General features: G+C 58.2%; 1 protein-coding gene across 1 annotated transcript; it reads right to left on the reverse strand.

Annotated features, from left to right (window-relative positions):
- Window position 1: 1 nt before the first annotated feature.
- On the reverse strand, window positions 2-14,041 carry PLBD2 (phospholipase B domain containing 2). Its single transcript, XM_075012434.1, has 12 exons — window positions 13,793-14,041; window positions 11,436-11,529; window positions 10,794-10,952; window positions 9,950-10,050; window positions 8,443-8,657; window positions 7,976-8,070; window positions 7,450-7,610; window positions 6,244-6,339; window positions 5,653-5,724; window positions 4,847-4,999; window positions 3,889-4,051; window positions 2-3,595 (listed from the first exon to the last, which is right to left on the reverse strand). The coding sequence occupies exons 1-12, from the start codon at window positions 14,002-14,004 to the stop codon at window positions 3,428-3,430; spliced, it is 1,689 nt and encodes a 562-aa protein (XP_074868535.1). The 5' UTR covers window positions 14,005-14,041; the 3' UTR covers window positions 2-3,427.
- Between the last annotated feature and the right edge of the window lie 1,152 nt (window positions 14,042-15,193).

Raw genomic sequence — 15,193 nt, forward strand, 5'->3', positions numbered from 1 at the left:
AAATATTTCACTAACATTTATTTAGTCACAAACACACCCAAAACAAAATAGGTTTTGTTTAAATCAAAAAGGTGCATTGGAAAAGGAGAACCCTGCTACTCCACAGGGGAAGCATTGAGGGCTGCCAGCAGCCGAAACTGCAGTGCAGGAAGACATTGGTCAATCAGCGAAGGCCGTGGTATGATGTGAGGTAGGAGGCTGGTTTTTAGCTGGAGAGGCACAATGGGGGAGTCCTTTGGGCCTCACCTCCAGTCATGTACCGAGGCCTGGAATCCACATGCCCTTCAAAGGTCAAGAGCTGAGGTCAGGCAGAACCTGATGTTCAGTCCTAAAGTTGGGGTCTGGGGGCACTTGAGCACAGCTGAACAAACTCAGCTGCCCTTCCCCTGCATGCCTCAGCCCGTTATTAGACATTGGCAGAACCCAGCAGAGTTTGGATTAATCCCCACACCTACCAGAGGAGCTTCTGTGCTCATACCACCAAAGCAAGGAACCCCCGAGTCCCCCGGCTTCCCATTAATGGCCAGCCACCTTGCAGAAAGTCTGGCCCAGCCAGAAGAAACCAGCAGCTTGGCAGCACCTGGACTGGAATGCCTGCTGCCTTTCCAGCTGCCTGCACCACCCCAAAAAGGCCGCAAATGGGACACTTCACGAAAGGGCAGCTGAGTTTGTTCTTGGGGAGGCACTACTGGGGCAGGCACCTTTCATAGCTCGCTCCCTCTTAAACAGTATTTTCCCTCTAGACATCTCCAAGAACTTCACAAAGGACGGCCACACCATTAGCCTCATTTTGCAGATGGTGAAACTGAGGCACAGGGGGGCATGAAGTGACTTGCCAAAGTTCACGCTGTAGCCAGGCCAGGAGCAGAATCCCAGGTCAGGAGTGCTAGAGGACACTCCTGCCCAGTTAGCAGGAGTTGTCAGGGCCTGGCTCGAACTCAAAGGGAAGCCAAGAGCCTGGAGGCACCAGGGAACCCAGGGAATTGCAGAGTTGGGAGGCTGCTCCACTGCAGAGAGAAAGAGAAGCCCTGCCCGAGGGCACAGAATCCATGCCTTGGAGAAGGGCCTGCACTGCACTTCATCTATTAGCTGATTAATCCCACCTGACCTGCTAACTCCCTGCCAGAGCACATCACAAAACCTAGATGGAGAGGACTTTGCAAACATTTTGTGACTATTAGAAATACCACCAATGGGCTCAGCTACCATCAAGCTGGTGCTGGTACTTACAAGTTTCTCTGAACCCCTTATAGATTTGGGGTGGACTGAAGAGAAATACCTCAAAAGAGGTAGGGCGGTGCTGTTACCGCCATCTCCCAGATGGGCAAACTGAGGCACAGAGCAGCCTCCTCGCTTGCCCAAGATCACACAGAACATTTGATCTGGAACAGGGAACTGAATGCAGGTTTCTAAGCTGCAGCCTCTCCCCCTGGGTCCTAGGGCGTTCCTTGCTTTTCTTCAAAGCACTACCAGAAGCCCCTCTGCAAATAAGGGTCTGTACTAAAGCCCACACACAGCTGTCTCCACACACCATTGACAGATGTACCGAGGTTTGGCCACCCTTGGGCAGCAATCAGCTAACAGGCCACCTACTGCCACCATGGAATTGAGTCTGGGATGGGTTAACCCAGACCTCTGTACAGCTGTCCCAAAATGCACTGCAACAGACACAGCTGCTTCTTGCCCCAGGCCCTGAGGAATTGATGGCAGCCCAGCTCTCCCCACCCCTACACTGGCAGCTGGGCAGCACAGACCAACCAAGGCTGTGCTGAGAAGCTGCTGTCGCAGCTGCACCCAGCTCATCGGAGTGAGCCAAGGCCAGGAGCATCCTGATGCTCTCTCGCCAGAAAGGGGGCGGGGGTGGGGGCAGGGGCTGGGCTGGGGCGAGGGAGGAGGAAGTGCAGACAGCGCCTAGGAGTCCTTGCTGCTAGCTGGAGAAGTGACTCAGCAGGAGAGCCACACCCCGCACACGAGCTGAGCCGGAAATTATGGCCTTGGAGCAGGAGGCCCAGGGCAAAGGGCTCAGGCCTGTGCAACACAGGTCAGGCTGGATGCTCAGAATGGTTCCCGGGGGCCTTCCGCTCGGCGTCTTCTTCCGAGCTGAAACCCCAGCCTGCCTCCATCCATCCCAAGAGCCAGGCAAGACACAACGGAGCCAGTTTTATTACTAAAGCCGAACCAATCAGCTAGTCGGTGCTGTGTGCCCAGCACCCCCTGCTCCGCAGTGGGACACAGGACAAGCCCTGCTCTGCAGCCCTACGTGAAGCTACATGCCTGCAGCTGGGCGAGCCAGGACCACCTCACCACCTGAGCCTGGCTCCAAGGAGTTGGCTTTCTGCTGCCGACTTTGAAGGGGAGCAGGCTTTGCCCAGGTGGCCTCTGCCTAACCTTGTCCCGTCTCCCTTCCACAGCCAAAGGCTTCCACCCCTGCACAAGCCCCACACCTGGAGGGATAGGGGACAGGCAGAGGCCATGCCTCACAGGCAGCCTGCTGGGGTTTCTCTTTGGACAGGAGGGGTGGGGGTGGGGGAGGACATGACCTGAGCCACAGAGGCATCCAAAGATAAAGGCAGCACTGGCAAGGAGCAGCGAACCCCACTCTCCAAGAGGGCTGTACAGGGAAATGCAGCAAAGAGGGAGGCAGCCCCGGCTGTGGATGTTCCACCAGGGATCTTCCCGGGGCTGCCAGACGCCAACTGGGCCGGTGCACCCACACCCCCAGCACTGAGGAGAGGGGAGGGAAGAGACAAACCTGCTGCCGTGCGTTACGCTCCGCGGGGGTAGCTCCAATTCTGCCAGCGCCCCTTCCCATGGGCCACCGCCAGAGCTTGTGCAGCAGCCAGCCCCACTCCTCAGTGCCAGCGCCAGGGGACCCAACTTCTGCCCCAGGTCCCACGAGGAGGAGCTGCCTTCGGGGAGAGATCTGGCCTTGGAGGTGGGGTCCCTTCTGGGAGCACCAGCAATCACCTCAGCACTGGGAGAGGGAAGGAGGAGAGCTGAGGGGCAGGGCTTCCCCTGGCTTCCAGGAGGCACCACGGTTTGTTGAGAGAGCAAGGAGCCCGTTTGCAAGCTGAGAGAATGCAGCCGAGCCACACGCTTTGGCCCCTGGGCCAAACCAAGGCCTGGCAGAAGCAGGTGCAATGGTCACGAGGTTCGCTGGACTTCTGCCAGGCTGAATTTGATGCATGAGCTGCATTGTACCCTAGATCATCACGCTGCCCCCCTCTGTAGTTCTCCCCCACCCCCAGGCATCCCTCCTGCTCCACCTACAAACAGGCACATTCTTCCCTTATTTCCCAGGCAAAAGGCAGCTAGGGACGGAGCAGTTCCTCCCACCTACCCTCCTGCAGCAGACTGGCAGGAGATACCATCAGCAGCCCTCTGCCAACCCACTCAGACACACGCCCCGGGGGATGCGGGCTCCACCTCAGTCCCACCAGATCTTGATGGGGGGGAACTTCCAGAGGTCAGGATGCCCCATGTGAAGCAGGTTGCTGTAGGGAGAAGTGCTCCACTGGAAAGCAGGGACGTCATCCCAGGTGGGCCCACTGGCAGCAATCAGGCTGTGGGCCTTGGCCATCTCATAGGACGTGAGCTAAGGAAGAGAAAAAACCACGTGTAACAACATCATAAAGTCAGCAGAACGTCTCCGGTCACACGTCCTGCTGGTGACAAGGAAAACGCGGCTGAATCCAGGGCTCCGCAGCCTGTGTACGCAGGCTAGTCATAATGCCACACCCCTCCATGAGCTGTCAGCAGCAGGGATTGAACCCACAATCTCTGGATCCACATGAGAGCCGCCGTCGGCTTCCTCCCCTGCAGGAGGCGGCGCTACTCCAGCCGTTCGCCCTGTTAGCAACATCCCCCTCCACCTCCCACAGCCCTCACCTTCATGTCGGTGCCCCCGTGTGAGCGCTGGCCCAGTGCAGCGAAGGGGTAGGTCCCGTTGGCAGGGTTGAGGTCCGACCTGGCAGCAATGGCGTTCTCAGCGTTCTGGGGGGGGTCGCAGCCCTGGCACCGGGACAGGGGGTCCTTCTGGAAGTTGTTGAACCTGTAGTGCGTGAACAGGTTCACTGGAGGTGGCAGAGAGGTGGGTCCTGCAGGCACAGAGCTCACACCGACAATTGGCCGGATCTGCCCTGGGGGTGGCAGGTGAGACACCCTGAGTGGGGTGCGACAGGGGGAAGGAGAGGAGCTCTTCTCTTCTGCTCAGGGTCTCACAACACGCTCAGCGCCGTAGAGCTGGAGCCAAAAGGCCCACGTCATCAGTGCAGAGTCTTGTCACCCCCAACGTGTCGCCAATGAGGCCCCTGGAGCCCCACCTGGGCTGAGCTAGTGAGGTGGGATCCAGCCTCGGCCCTCGCTCACACCAAGGTTAGACCGGGCTGGAGCGAGGAACGGGGCTGACTCCGGTTGGAAGTGCTGAGTGCTTGGTATGGTAATTACAGCCAGGTCTCAAGAAAGCACAAGGACCTGAACATCTCCACGCTGGCGCCTTGAGCCCATCTCTCTGCCACTGTACCTGCCCAGGCGTCCCTCAGTCAGACACCCAAGAGGGGCTGGCTGCTTTGAGACAATCTGGGACAGTGCCTCAGCTTGCAGGATGCTCCAGGATTCCTTGCTAGCTCTCCACATGGCCGGCGCACGCGGCTGCCTTGTCAACATCACAGTAAGTGGCAAGCCTACAATACAGCCTCAAAACTCTCCCTCTGCCGCCCCCAAACCCTTTGGCAGCCCCCATCTGTACCCCCCTCCCCTCCATCTGTGCCCGTGACAAGGTGCTGGAGGGCATGGACCACTGGGGTGAGACGCTGCCAAGCTCCTCTCCCCATAAAGAAGCTCTCACCTCATGAGCTGGATCATAGAGTCCATGTCCCGGACGAGCGTCTGATTGCGCCTGAAGATCTGGGCCCGGGGGGTCCTGTCATAAGTGAACCAGTCTCCGTACTTCTTCACCAGCTCCAGTTGGCCGCTGGCATTGAAGACCTCCTCGAAGTACCTGGTGAGCCGGGGAGGGAGGAACACGCGGGTCAAACAGGGACCCTTCTGGCCTTCGCACACTGCCTGAAGGAGTCACACGCCGGGCTAGGGCAGGTTCCAAAGGGATGGGGGGAGTGAAGGCCAGCTCAGTGGTTAGAGCACTAGCCTACAACCTGGACACTCAATGCCCTGCTCTACCCCAGACTTCTAGAGTCACCTGGAACCCATCTCTCGCCCCGGTGCCTCAGTTCCCCACTGACAGAAGGGAGATTACAGCTCTGCCTCACCTCAAGAAATGACAGGCTGTGAAGGCCTTTGACCACCACTCCGTGAGGGGTGTCTAGAAAAGCCTGCCAGGGCCAGGCCTATTCTGAAGGGGCATTTCCACCAGGCAGTGATGCAGCTGCATGGATCCGTGTACCAACCGCCTGTTAAGGGCGGAGTCCTTCTTACCAGCTGAGTGCTGCCCCCTTCAGGGCCAGGCAGCACATCATTCCCAGGCCCAGCTGGCTGGAAGGCAGAGAATGCTGCTGGTAAGCCCAACCGGGTTTGGATGCAGACAGAGGGCAGCCGGGGGGAGGGATGCCTGTTCAACCCTTCCCCAACACCCGCCCTGGAGCAAGGTGCCCAAAGGCAGGAGACTGAGCTGGAGAGAGAAGAGAAGCTCCTTACGGTACGTTGTAACTGGCCCAGTATCCCTGCTGGTAGAGCTCTTCCGTTTTGTCAGCCACAACCACCAGGCCCCTGAGACAGAGAGGAGTCGTCAAGGCACGAGAGATGAGTACACAAATTGGGAAGCAGATGGCATGCTGGGAAAGCAGGAGGGAGGCCTCTGGCTCAGATAATCAAGAGCCCTGGAAGATCAAGGGCTGGGGGACTGGGTTGTGGCTAACCAGCTCCTCAGGGATCACCCAGAGCTGGCTCTGATGGGCAGCTGGCCCAGGTATGGGCAGCCAGCCGGCTCCCACAAGGCCCTCTGGCTCAACAGGGCTTCTGCATCCAACCAGTGCTGCAACCCAGCACAAGAGCCAGACCAGAAGCAGCCGGCCAGCCTGAGAGGACAGGACAGACCTCCATTATCAGCCTGCCCAGGGCTGAAGCCTTGGCAGTGAAGACAAGGTCTGCGACCCCACCTCTGAATGGAGGCGGGGAAAGGAGAGGAAGTTGCAGCCGGTCAAGGCCACACGTAATCTAGACACCGTCCTAATGCTCGCCAGAGCCCCCAGAGTTTGCAGCTCGATAACACATCAGCCAGACACTTACGGGATCTGCTCCAGCACTGTGAGTACCCCTGACTGCAGCCCAGCCTGGCCAGGCAGGAAGACGTTATAGTCCACAATCATCCACTGGTTGTTGTACCTGGACAAGAGGGAAGCATGAAGGCTTCAGTGCCTCGCGCGGTGGTGGCAAATCTCACGTTACAGTCCTGGGGTGCTGATGCTGCCATCCGGTGGCCGTTCATTCAAGATAACGACACTCTGTCGATTTCTTTACTGAGAATAAGCTGAGAGCCCCCAGAACTCGTGGCCAGGGTGTGTGCGCAGGCTCAAAGCACAACTGAGCTCAGACTCTAGCTCCGTCAGTGACTGCAAGTCAATTCAGCCCAGGGCACCTCCCCTCACTTCGGCGGTCCCTCAGCCTTGGACTGCTGGGCACAGGAGCACTCAATAATTGCCCTGTTCTGTTCACTCCCTCTGAAGACTCTGGCACCAGTACTGGCAGGGCCACCCCCCAGCCCAGCCTGTTGGCGCTCCCCTTCCACCACTGCAGGGCACAGAGGCACCTGGCTGGGACACGGGTGACGGAGCAGGCTGCCGGGTCACTACAGCACAGTGAGAGAGGAGGAACCCCTGCTGCCAGTCCTGGGCAGTCCTCTGGGCCACCCTGGGTCCCTCTCGCTGCAGGGGCAGGAGGGATCCCAGCCACAGCCCAGGATACGGAGCGATACAGCCTGTCGGTCTGACCCAGAACGGCCGTTCACACGCTCCTGTTTGAAAGATCCCTGCGTGGCTGCAGTGGACACCACAAAGAGGAACGAACTGAACACAGCCCAAGTGTCACACACGTTCCCTAGAAACCAACCCAGATCACGTGCACTAGAGCAATAACTGCAATGACAGAGACGATGGTAATTCCAACCAGCAGCTGGGAGTGGGGCACATACAGATCAGCCACCGATTAGCAGTTCCTTAAGTTTCCTTCTTGATCTCAGCCCCAAGGTATCGTGTAATGCACCAAACCTCAACCCATTGACTAACACCCCAGGACAGCTCATGGCCAAGGCATGGACAAGATCACACGCTGTCCAGAGGTATCACACCATCCCCTCGAAGCGGCTGGTGCAATAACCTGGCACTGGGACGGATAAGATCCTCCTGCTCAACTAAACTCAAGGGTGATAACCCAGAAGTTCCCCCCTATTCCAACCCGCCGCTGCCAGGGGTGGGGGGACACCGCTCATTCACTTACGTGCCACTGTTGAACCGCCGGAAAATGGCGGCCCACTCAGCCCCACTCCTGGCTAGCCGATTTGCCACTATATTTCTCAGCCATTCCAGGACGCTCCCTTTGGGATGGATGTACTTCCACAAGGCAGCATTGCTGTTTCCGATGGTGGTTTCCAAAGTTACCTGCAGAGGGTAGAAAGGAGCCATGAGCAAATTCACGGAAGGGTGCATGGCCCCTACCAGAGGCCAGACCGGGGCTCCTGGCAATGGAGTAAGGGTGGGGCACAAGCAGAACCGGAGGAACCACCAGCCCCATGGCCCTTGCGACGTGTTAAAGCAGTTCATAGACAGAGGGAGATCTGGGCTCCACTCGAAGCTGATGGGATTCCTGGTGTACACACAGACCCCAGGCCCAGCTGCTTACAACCTCTTTGAGCCCCAGAGCAGCGATAGGCCAAGAGGCTCCACCCCTACCCAGCAGAATCCATGGGCAGCTGAACTATGGGGAGGGGAGGCCAGGGAGGAGGATCCAGGCAGCACCTGCTCACCAAGCCACTGCTCAAGATGTAGAAGTCGTCTCCCGAGAAGATGGTGCCAGGGTAGGATGAGAAAGTCTGGACGTGCCCCGAGATGACAGCGTCACCTGGGAGAGCAGACCACAGGGAGCCATCAGTGATGCAGACAACAGGCCCCGTCAACTCCAGAGATGAGCCCTGCCAGGTTCCAAGAGCGGTACCAACCCCATTCCAGCAGCGAGGGGCAGGGGACCCCTCCCCACTTTGCATGAGGAGCCGGGAAACTTACACTGTATCTTTGTGGTGTCTGGAAGCACCACTCTGCTAGCTACCCCTCTCGCCCTGTCCACGGGCCAGCCAGCATTCCTGCTCCCTGGCAGGCAGACAGTACTGGCTTCTCCCCACTTCGTCCTGCCTGCACCGCTGCCCTGCCTCCTGGCCAGCACTCAGGAGCACCAGCCCACGCTGCTCTCCCCCAGGCCCCTGCCCATCTTACGCACTCTGGGGCGAGGTCCGGAAGGGCAGCGTGTACTTCTTGATGATGCGCAGCATGGACTGGTAAGTGTTCCAGGTGTCATGGGAGACCAAGAGCTCCTGGTTTCCTGGCAGCAGCTTGAGGAGCGCAGAGCAAGACCCCGAGCCCAGGCTGCGCTTGCTGTCAGTTTTGTTCAAGGCAGACTCCAGGTCCTCCAGGTCACCACCCAGCTGGAACAAGCTGGAAGGAGGAACAGAGACACCTGGGATCCCTGGCAACATAGACAGAGGCCCCTGGATTTGCCAAGACAGAGCCAGCCCTTGGGGCCAACCACCTTGCCTGTTAGCTGGAACCTGTTATAGGTTATACCCCCTTCCCGGCTTGGAGGAACCAGGGAACTCTGCCCTGCTGGTCCCGGCCATCCACAAGCCACGATCCCTCCTTGTCCCCACAAGCTCTCCCTGCAGTCAGGGCTCCCTTCTCAGACCACGAGACAAGCCACAAGCCCTAGCAACGCCCATAAAACAGCAGCCGGGGCAAACTCAGGCACCAGGGCAGAACTCCTGACCTTTGGCTCCAGTGAGTCAGGCCCTGCCTCAACCCTAGGGCCTAACGAAAAAATGACATTAGCTCAGCCACTGCGGCACAGGGGCAGGGTGGCGACAACCTACAGAGATCTTTGGGAGCTGCCTGTCCCGCTGTGCGGTTATAAAGGGCGAAGAGTCCAGGCAGTAGTAGTCTGAGAAGCTGCCAGACTGCAATGAATTTTAATCCAAATGGAACATCTTGTCTGTTGGCCCAAGAGACAAGTCATCAAGGTATTGGGCAAACATTAACAAGCCGTTCTCAACACCCTGGCAGGAAGCAACTCCACCCCTTGGTTTACAGATGGGGAAACTGAGGCATGAGGCAACGGCCTGACCAGGAGATGGCCTGCATTCAGAATCCAGCCAGCGATGTGGGAGGCAGACACAAATCTGGCCTGTTTTCCTCCTCTGCAGAGTTTGAGAGCCAGGGCATGCCGGCTGGCAGCAAGTTGAGCAGAAGCTGGGGGCGGAGGGTGGGGGTTTCCTATACAGACTGGGGGTACAGCAACAAATCACCATGTCTGATCAGGACCTGTATTTTAATAAGCATCCAATGGGGGTGCCAGCTGGGGCTGAAAGCAGAAGCAGAGTCAGCGCTCCAGGTTGTACTCCCAGTGCCACCACCAACACAAGTTACAGCCCTCTCCTGCCTCAACTTCCCTCTGTAAAATGGGGATAATAGCAGGTCCATAAAGCCTACATCTTGCCCTTACCAGGTACATCTGGGGTGCAGGCCTCCTTCCCCCCTATAGCTGCCAGTGAACTGTTGCTGCCAAGCACATATATCAGGTTAACACCTTCCTGCTACCTCTGCCCCTACTTGGCTGGAGTGTTCCCCTTTGCTCTGTCCCATTCTCCAGCTCCCCTTTCCACCCAAGGTTGGCCAGGACCACACGGGATATGACCAGTCACCCACCTCCAGCCCACGTGCCCAAAGGGACTTACAGGAAGCCAAAGGGGGCTACCGAGAATTGCCCAGTCGGGAAAGCCACTCGCCCATTGTAACTGTCCTCCAGGCCCTTCAGCTGCAGCAGAGCCAGGCGCACCTGTCAGGGGAGGGACAGGCACTCTGAGCCCCACATGCACGCAGGCCACGAGCAGGCCAGGGCCCGAGAACCCCATGTGCAGGAGGTGTGGGGGGAGGCAAGTAACAAGAATGGGAAAAGGGAAATCTAAAGAGAGGGCCAGTTCTATGCTGAAAACACGGCTTTGGACGGACGTCCTGCTCCTATATGTTTAGCTGCATCTGAGTGACTCCATATGACACCTGCTCAGCTTGTTCACTGGATCCCCCAAACCTCCAGCCCCATATCTCTGTAGATGCCTAGAGACAGCTCTCTATGGACTACCCCCACAAACCCATCATTGGGCATGTGCAGAGCTAGCTACCCAGACAGCACTGCCCACTCAGAGTTTGCGGGGGCAGAGGGTGGCAAGGAGGAGCTTTGCCAGCCAACATTGTGAAGAGGGAAGAGTTACAAAGGCTGGATCCAGTCCCTCTAGCTGGAATTTGGCCAGGACACCAGGACTACCTTCAGTTCTGCACTTGCCCAAAGAGCCGGGGGAACTTTAAAGGGCACAAGCAGGCAGGGGCCCAGTTTTACAGCTAGGATACCAAGCGACTTCTACTTCTGGTTCCCTGTGTGACTTCAAATACACCACCACCCAGGCTTCCACTATCAGCTGTCTGGTCAGGGCCCCGTAGGACAGCAGTGGGAACTGGCCTCTCAGATCCCAGCCAGAGCCCACGGAACCTGTCCTCTTCCCACTGCAACCAGCACAAACCCACCTGGTACCAGTACTCAGGATCCTCTCCTTTCGCCATCTGCTCGTCCATCCAGGCCAGGTTGGTTTCTATATAGCTCTTCAGCTTCTCACAGTAGTCAGTCTGGTATTTAAAGGGGCCGCAGTAGCCCACCATGGTGTTCATCCAGTGCATGTAGATGAGCTGAGGAAGAAGGGAAAACGGGGTAACAACAGGACAGGCAGATCTGAAGGCCCAACCTGTTCACCCCTTTTCATCTACTCAACACCTGGAGTGAGGGGCTCGTTCTCCACCAGCAGGGTCGTCTCTGCAGGGCATCTCCCGTTGGCAGGCTGAAGAGTGAGGGTCCAGCAGAATGGGGCAGGAGACAACCCGACCACCTTGTGTTTCTCCAGGCTACAGTCGAGGCCGAGCTTAGCTCACAAGGGAAAGGAGCGCGAGTCTCACAGCCTTGCCCCCTTCTTCCCCCAGTGGGCACAAGTGATCCCTTCACCTTAGGCACCGCCGGCCATCTCTGACGGCACAGGGCCAGGAATGGACTAAACCGGGCCTGAGTCCAGACGGAGGGGCAGCGACAGTCTAGGAGTGCAACAAGAGGTGGCCCTGCAGACCAGCCTCAGCAGAGCTCCAGGCTCTGACCGCCCCCTGCTACACGCCATCATTCACCTGCTCAGAGACAGCAGCTTCCGCCAGTCCCGCGGCGTAGGCCTGCAGGCTGTCATTGTACTTCTCATTGGTGGCCACCTCCAGGAAGGACCACCTGCCCCAAGCAAAGAGGGCATTGAATAAACAAGGGATAGATGCAGCTGGAACCCACTCAAGGCCAAGCCCCCATCTGGCCCACAGCACTGCATTCCCTGGCACTGCCTGTGTATGGTTTACTTTATCTTATCGTAAGTGTCCTCCAGATAAACCTCCAGCCCTGGGACAAAACACACGGCTCCCTTGGCCACTCTTTGCTTTGCTTCTTGTTTGCCTTGGCTGGAGCTGCTGCCAAGAATCCTTCAGCACTCTGCCACCACCCCTGGGGCTGAAGACTCTCTGGAGCCATGGGAGGTGCTTAGCATGGTCCTTCTCCCTCAGAAAAGAATCAGGAGCAAAAGGAAGAGGATGGGGGGAAAAAAGTCAGACAAACTTCTGCTCTCCCTCAAAAGGACCTACATAAGCATCTCCCCTTATGTAAGCATTGGCATTTCCATGGTATCCAGACTGCAGGGCCCTCTCCATGCAGTGCTTTACCTTGCATACGCCTTCAATAATTCAAACCCCTGTCCTCAAATCCCTAGGCGGGGGAGCGTGGAGAATGAGCAGTGGGCAGAGAGGGGGCACACTACAGGAGATGCAAAGAGGCCAGGGCCTTCAGCAGCTGGCTCTGGGCCACATCAGCCTCATTGGCCACCTTCTGTAGCGTAGTTCTCCAGCCGCCAGGCAGGTCTTAGCTGGGTCACACCCCCACTGCAGACAAAACTGAAACTGGGACTTCGAGTGCCCACAGAGCTACAGTGTCACTCCGAACTCCAGAGACCATGCACGAGCACCCATAAAGCCTCCAGCTCATTCACCCAGCATGGCAGCAGCCCTTCCCAGCCTCCCGGCTCTGACCCCGCAGAACAGGGCCAGGAGTTCCAGCATCAGTGTCTGCCTCCCTGAGCTCAGAAAGCAAAGCTCAAGGTCAGCACAGCAGAGCACAAACAACTCTGACTGGCTTAGGCGACCAAATAATCACACCAAGATAATGCTCTGCTCCACTGCAGCTGGCTAAGGCCTGCCCCCCGGGGGGAGAGAGTTATTGATGCATAAAAGAAACAGCTTTGGGCCCAGCTTTACTACCCTGAAGACTGAAACCACCCCCAGGACAGGTCTGACCAAGGCCCTGGCAGTAAGAGCTCCCTCCACCCCCCAACCCATGCTAAGGACAGCCCTAAACAGGATCCCACCTGACAACGCAGCAGGGTAACTCCACAGCACCAAAACAAAAAGCAGTCAAGCAGCATTTTAAAGACTAGCAAAATAATTTATTAGGTGAGCTTTTGTGGGACAGACCCACTTCTTCAGACCATTCTTCTTCTGGTCTGGCTATGGTCTGAAGAAGTGGGTCTGTCCCACGAAAGCTCACCTAATAAGTTATTTTGCTAGTCTTGGAAGTGCTACTTGACTGCTTTTTGTTTTGATAGTACATAGACTAGCAGGGCTCCCTCTCTGTTACTATCCATAGCACCAGCGAGGCCTGAGCTAAGAATGCCCAGGGACTAAGCACATCTTAACCCCTCCAGTACTACGTACTCGGAAGCCGCTTGACCAAAGTCACACAGCAAGTCAGGCTGGAACACCAACCTCCACCCAAGCCAGCAGCCGAACTTCCTCCATCCAACAGCCCCAGCCTGTCACCATAAGCTCGAAACAGAGCCACTATCCTAGATCATGACCACCCTGGGGAAGGGCCTAACATCCCTTTGTACAGCGCCTGGCACAAGGGGGCACCGGGCCTAGGGCTGTTGCTGTCACCCGCTGCTAATGCGGTGGGCCTGGAGGGAGCGCAGCCGCTGCAGCCCTTCCGCGAGCCACGCAGCCTTCGCCTGGTTGCAGCCTGCGCTCCCACGGCGGCTGCGCCCACCCCGCGCGCTTCCCCCGCCGGTCCGCGGCCACCGCCCGCTGCGCTCGCAGAGAACGGCGCGCAAGCGGCCGCGCGGCCTAGCGGAGCCCGCCCGCAGCCCGAGGGCTGCACGCGCAGCCAGCCCACGCCAGCGCCCGCCCCACGGCGCGGCCGGAGGGGCTCTCCCGCGCCAGCCGCCCGCACGAGGCCTGGCTCCGGGCTGTGGCGGCCCCGGCAAGCTGCAGCCAGAGGAACCCGCTGCACCAGCCCTGCAGCCAGGCCGGGCAGCTCCCGCCTCCAGGCGCCGCGCAGCGAGCCCGGCACGGCTAATGGGGGCCTCGAGCCCCAGCTCGCCCAGCACCCCCTGCCGGGCTCACGCTGCGGGGGAGCAGACTGGAGCCGGGACCTCCAGGCCCCACCGCCCGCCTACCCCGTGTCCTGGATCCGGTCGGTGAGATTGGCCCAGGCCACGGCCGCAGGGTTCCAGCCCTGGACGATCTGCAGCTGGCCCGAGGCGGGGTCCAGCAGCACCGAGCTGCGGCGCGTCTCGGGCCCGGCGCGGGGCAGCGCGGGCTGCAGGAGGAGCAGCAGCAGCAGCTGCAGGGCCATGGGGGTGGCAGCCGGGCAGCGCCAGCGGCTCATGGCCTGGCCAGTCCCAGGTCCTGCTGACTCCACAGCCCTGCGGCGGCGCGGCTCAGACTGACGCTACAGGGGGCGGAGCCCGGGTGGGGCAACCCCGCTTAAAGACTGCCCGGGAGCGGCAGAGGAGCTGGGAGTCTAGGGATGGGGGCAGGCAGCGATCCTGTGTGCTGCACCTTCATCCCGCCTTCCTGTGCACGGCCCCACGGGGCGTCATCAAACAAGGGCGCCCCAAGGGAACCCCCAGCGTCCTCCTCTGGCCTTTAAGGAGCAGCTGAGCGCAGGGCATCCTCAGAGGCAGCTCCCTCCAGACCAGCGCCCCCCTCAAAGCGGAGCCAGGCCCCCTGGAAGACCAGGCAGAGCCGAGCAAGGAGCTGCCAGAGGGAAGAAGAATAGGAGGAACAGACAAGTATGAAACACTGGAGGGGAGCAATAGGCCGCTGCTGGCAGCAGTCAATCCTATTCATGAGGGGGAATCCCAGTTCTGGGCCTGTGAAATAAGCACAGACTGGTAGGACCCCATAGTTACGTAGCTATGGGATGATCAGCCCTGGCTACAACATTTTCACATGCGTAAGGCCACTTTCATGGAACTTTGTGAATTGCTTTCCCGACCCTGAAGTGCACCAATACCAGAGTGAGACCTGCTCTGACAGTTGAGAAGCAAGTGGTACTCACTTTGTGGAAGCTTGGAACACCAGACAAGCTACCGGTGGGTTGGGAGTAGGTACATCTACAGTAGGGGCTGCTGTGATCCAAATAACGAAGGCAATCAATCCCCTTCTGTTTGGAAGGACAGTGACTTTGGGAAATGTGTCTGGCACAGTGGATAGTTTTGTTGCAATGGGGTTTCCTAAATGTGCTATAGATGGAATGCACATCTCTATCTTGGCATCAGACCAGCTTGCCACAGTGTACAAAATGCTCAAGAGGTACGTCTCCATGATGTTTCAGGAACTGGTGGATCACAAGGGCTGTTTCATTGACATCAGCATGTTTTGGTCAGGAAAAGTGCATGACATGCACATCTTTAAGAGCCCAGGTCTCTTCAGAAAGCTGCAGGATGGAACTTTCTTCCCAGACCAGAAAAATTACCATTAAAGACATGGAGATGCCAACAGTTTTCCTTGGAGACCCAGCCATACACATGGAGCCTGGACTAGACTGAGCAAGTGCAGAAAGTAGAATTGTG

This window comes from Carettochelys insculpta, chromosome 18, assembly GCF_033958435.1.
Source record: "Carettochelys insculpta isolate YL-2023 chromosome 18, ASM3395843v1, whole genome shotgun sequence".
Taxonomy (NCBI): domain Eukaryota; kingdom Metazoa; phylum Chordata; order Testudines; family Carettochelyidae; genus Carettochelys; species Carettochelys insculpta.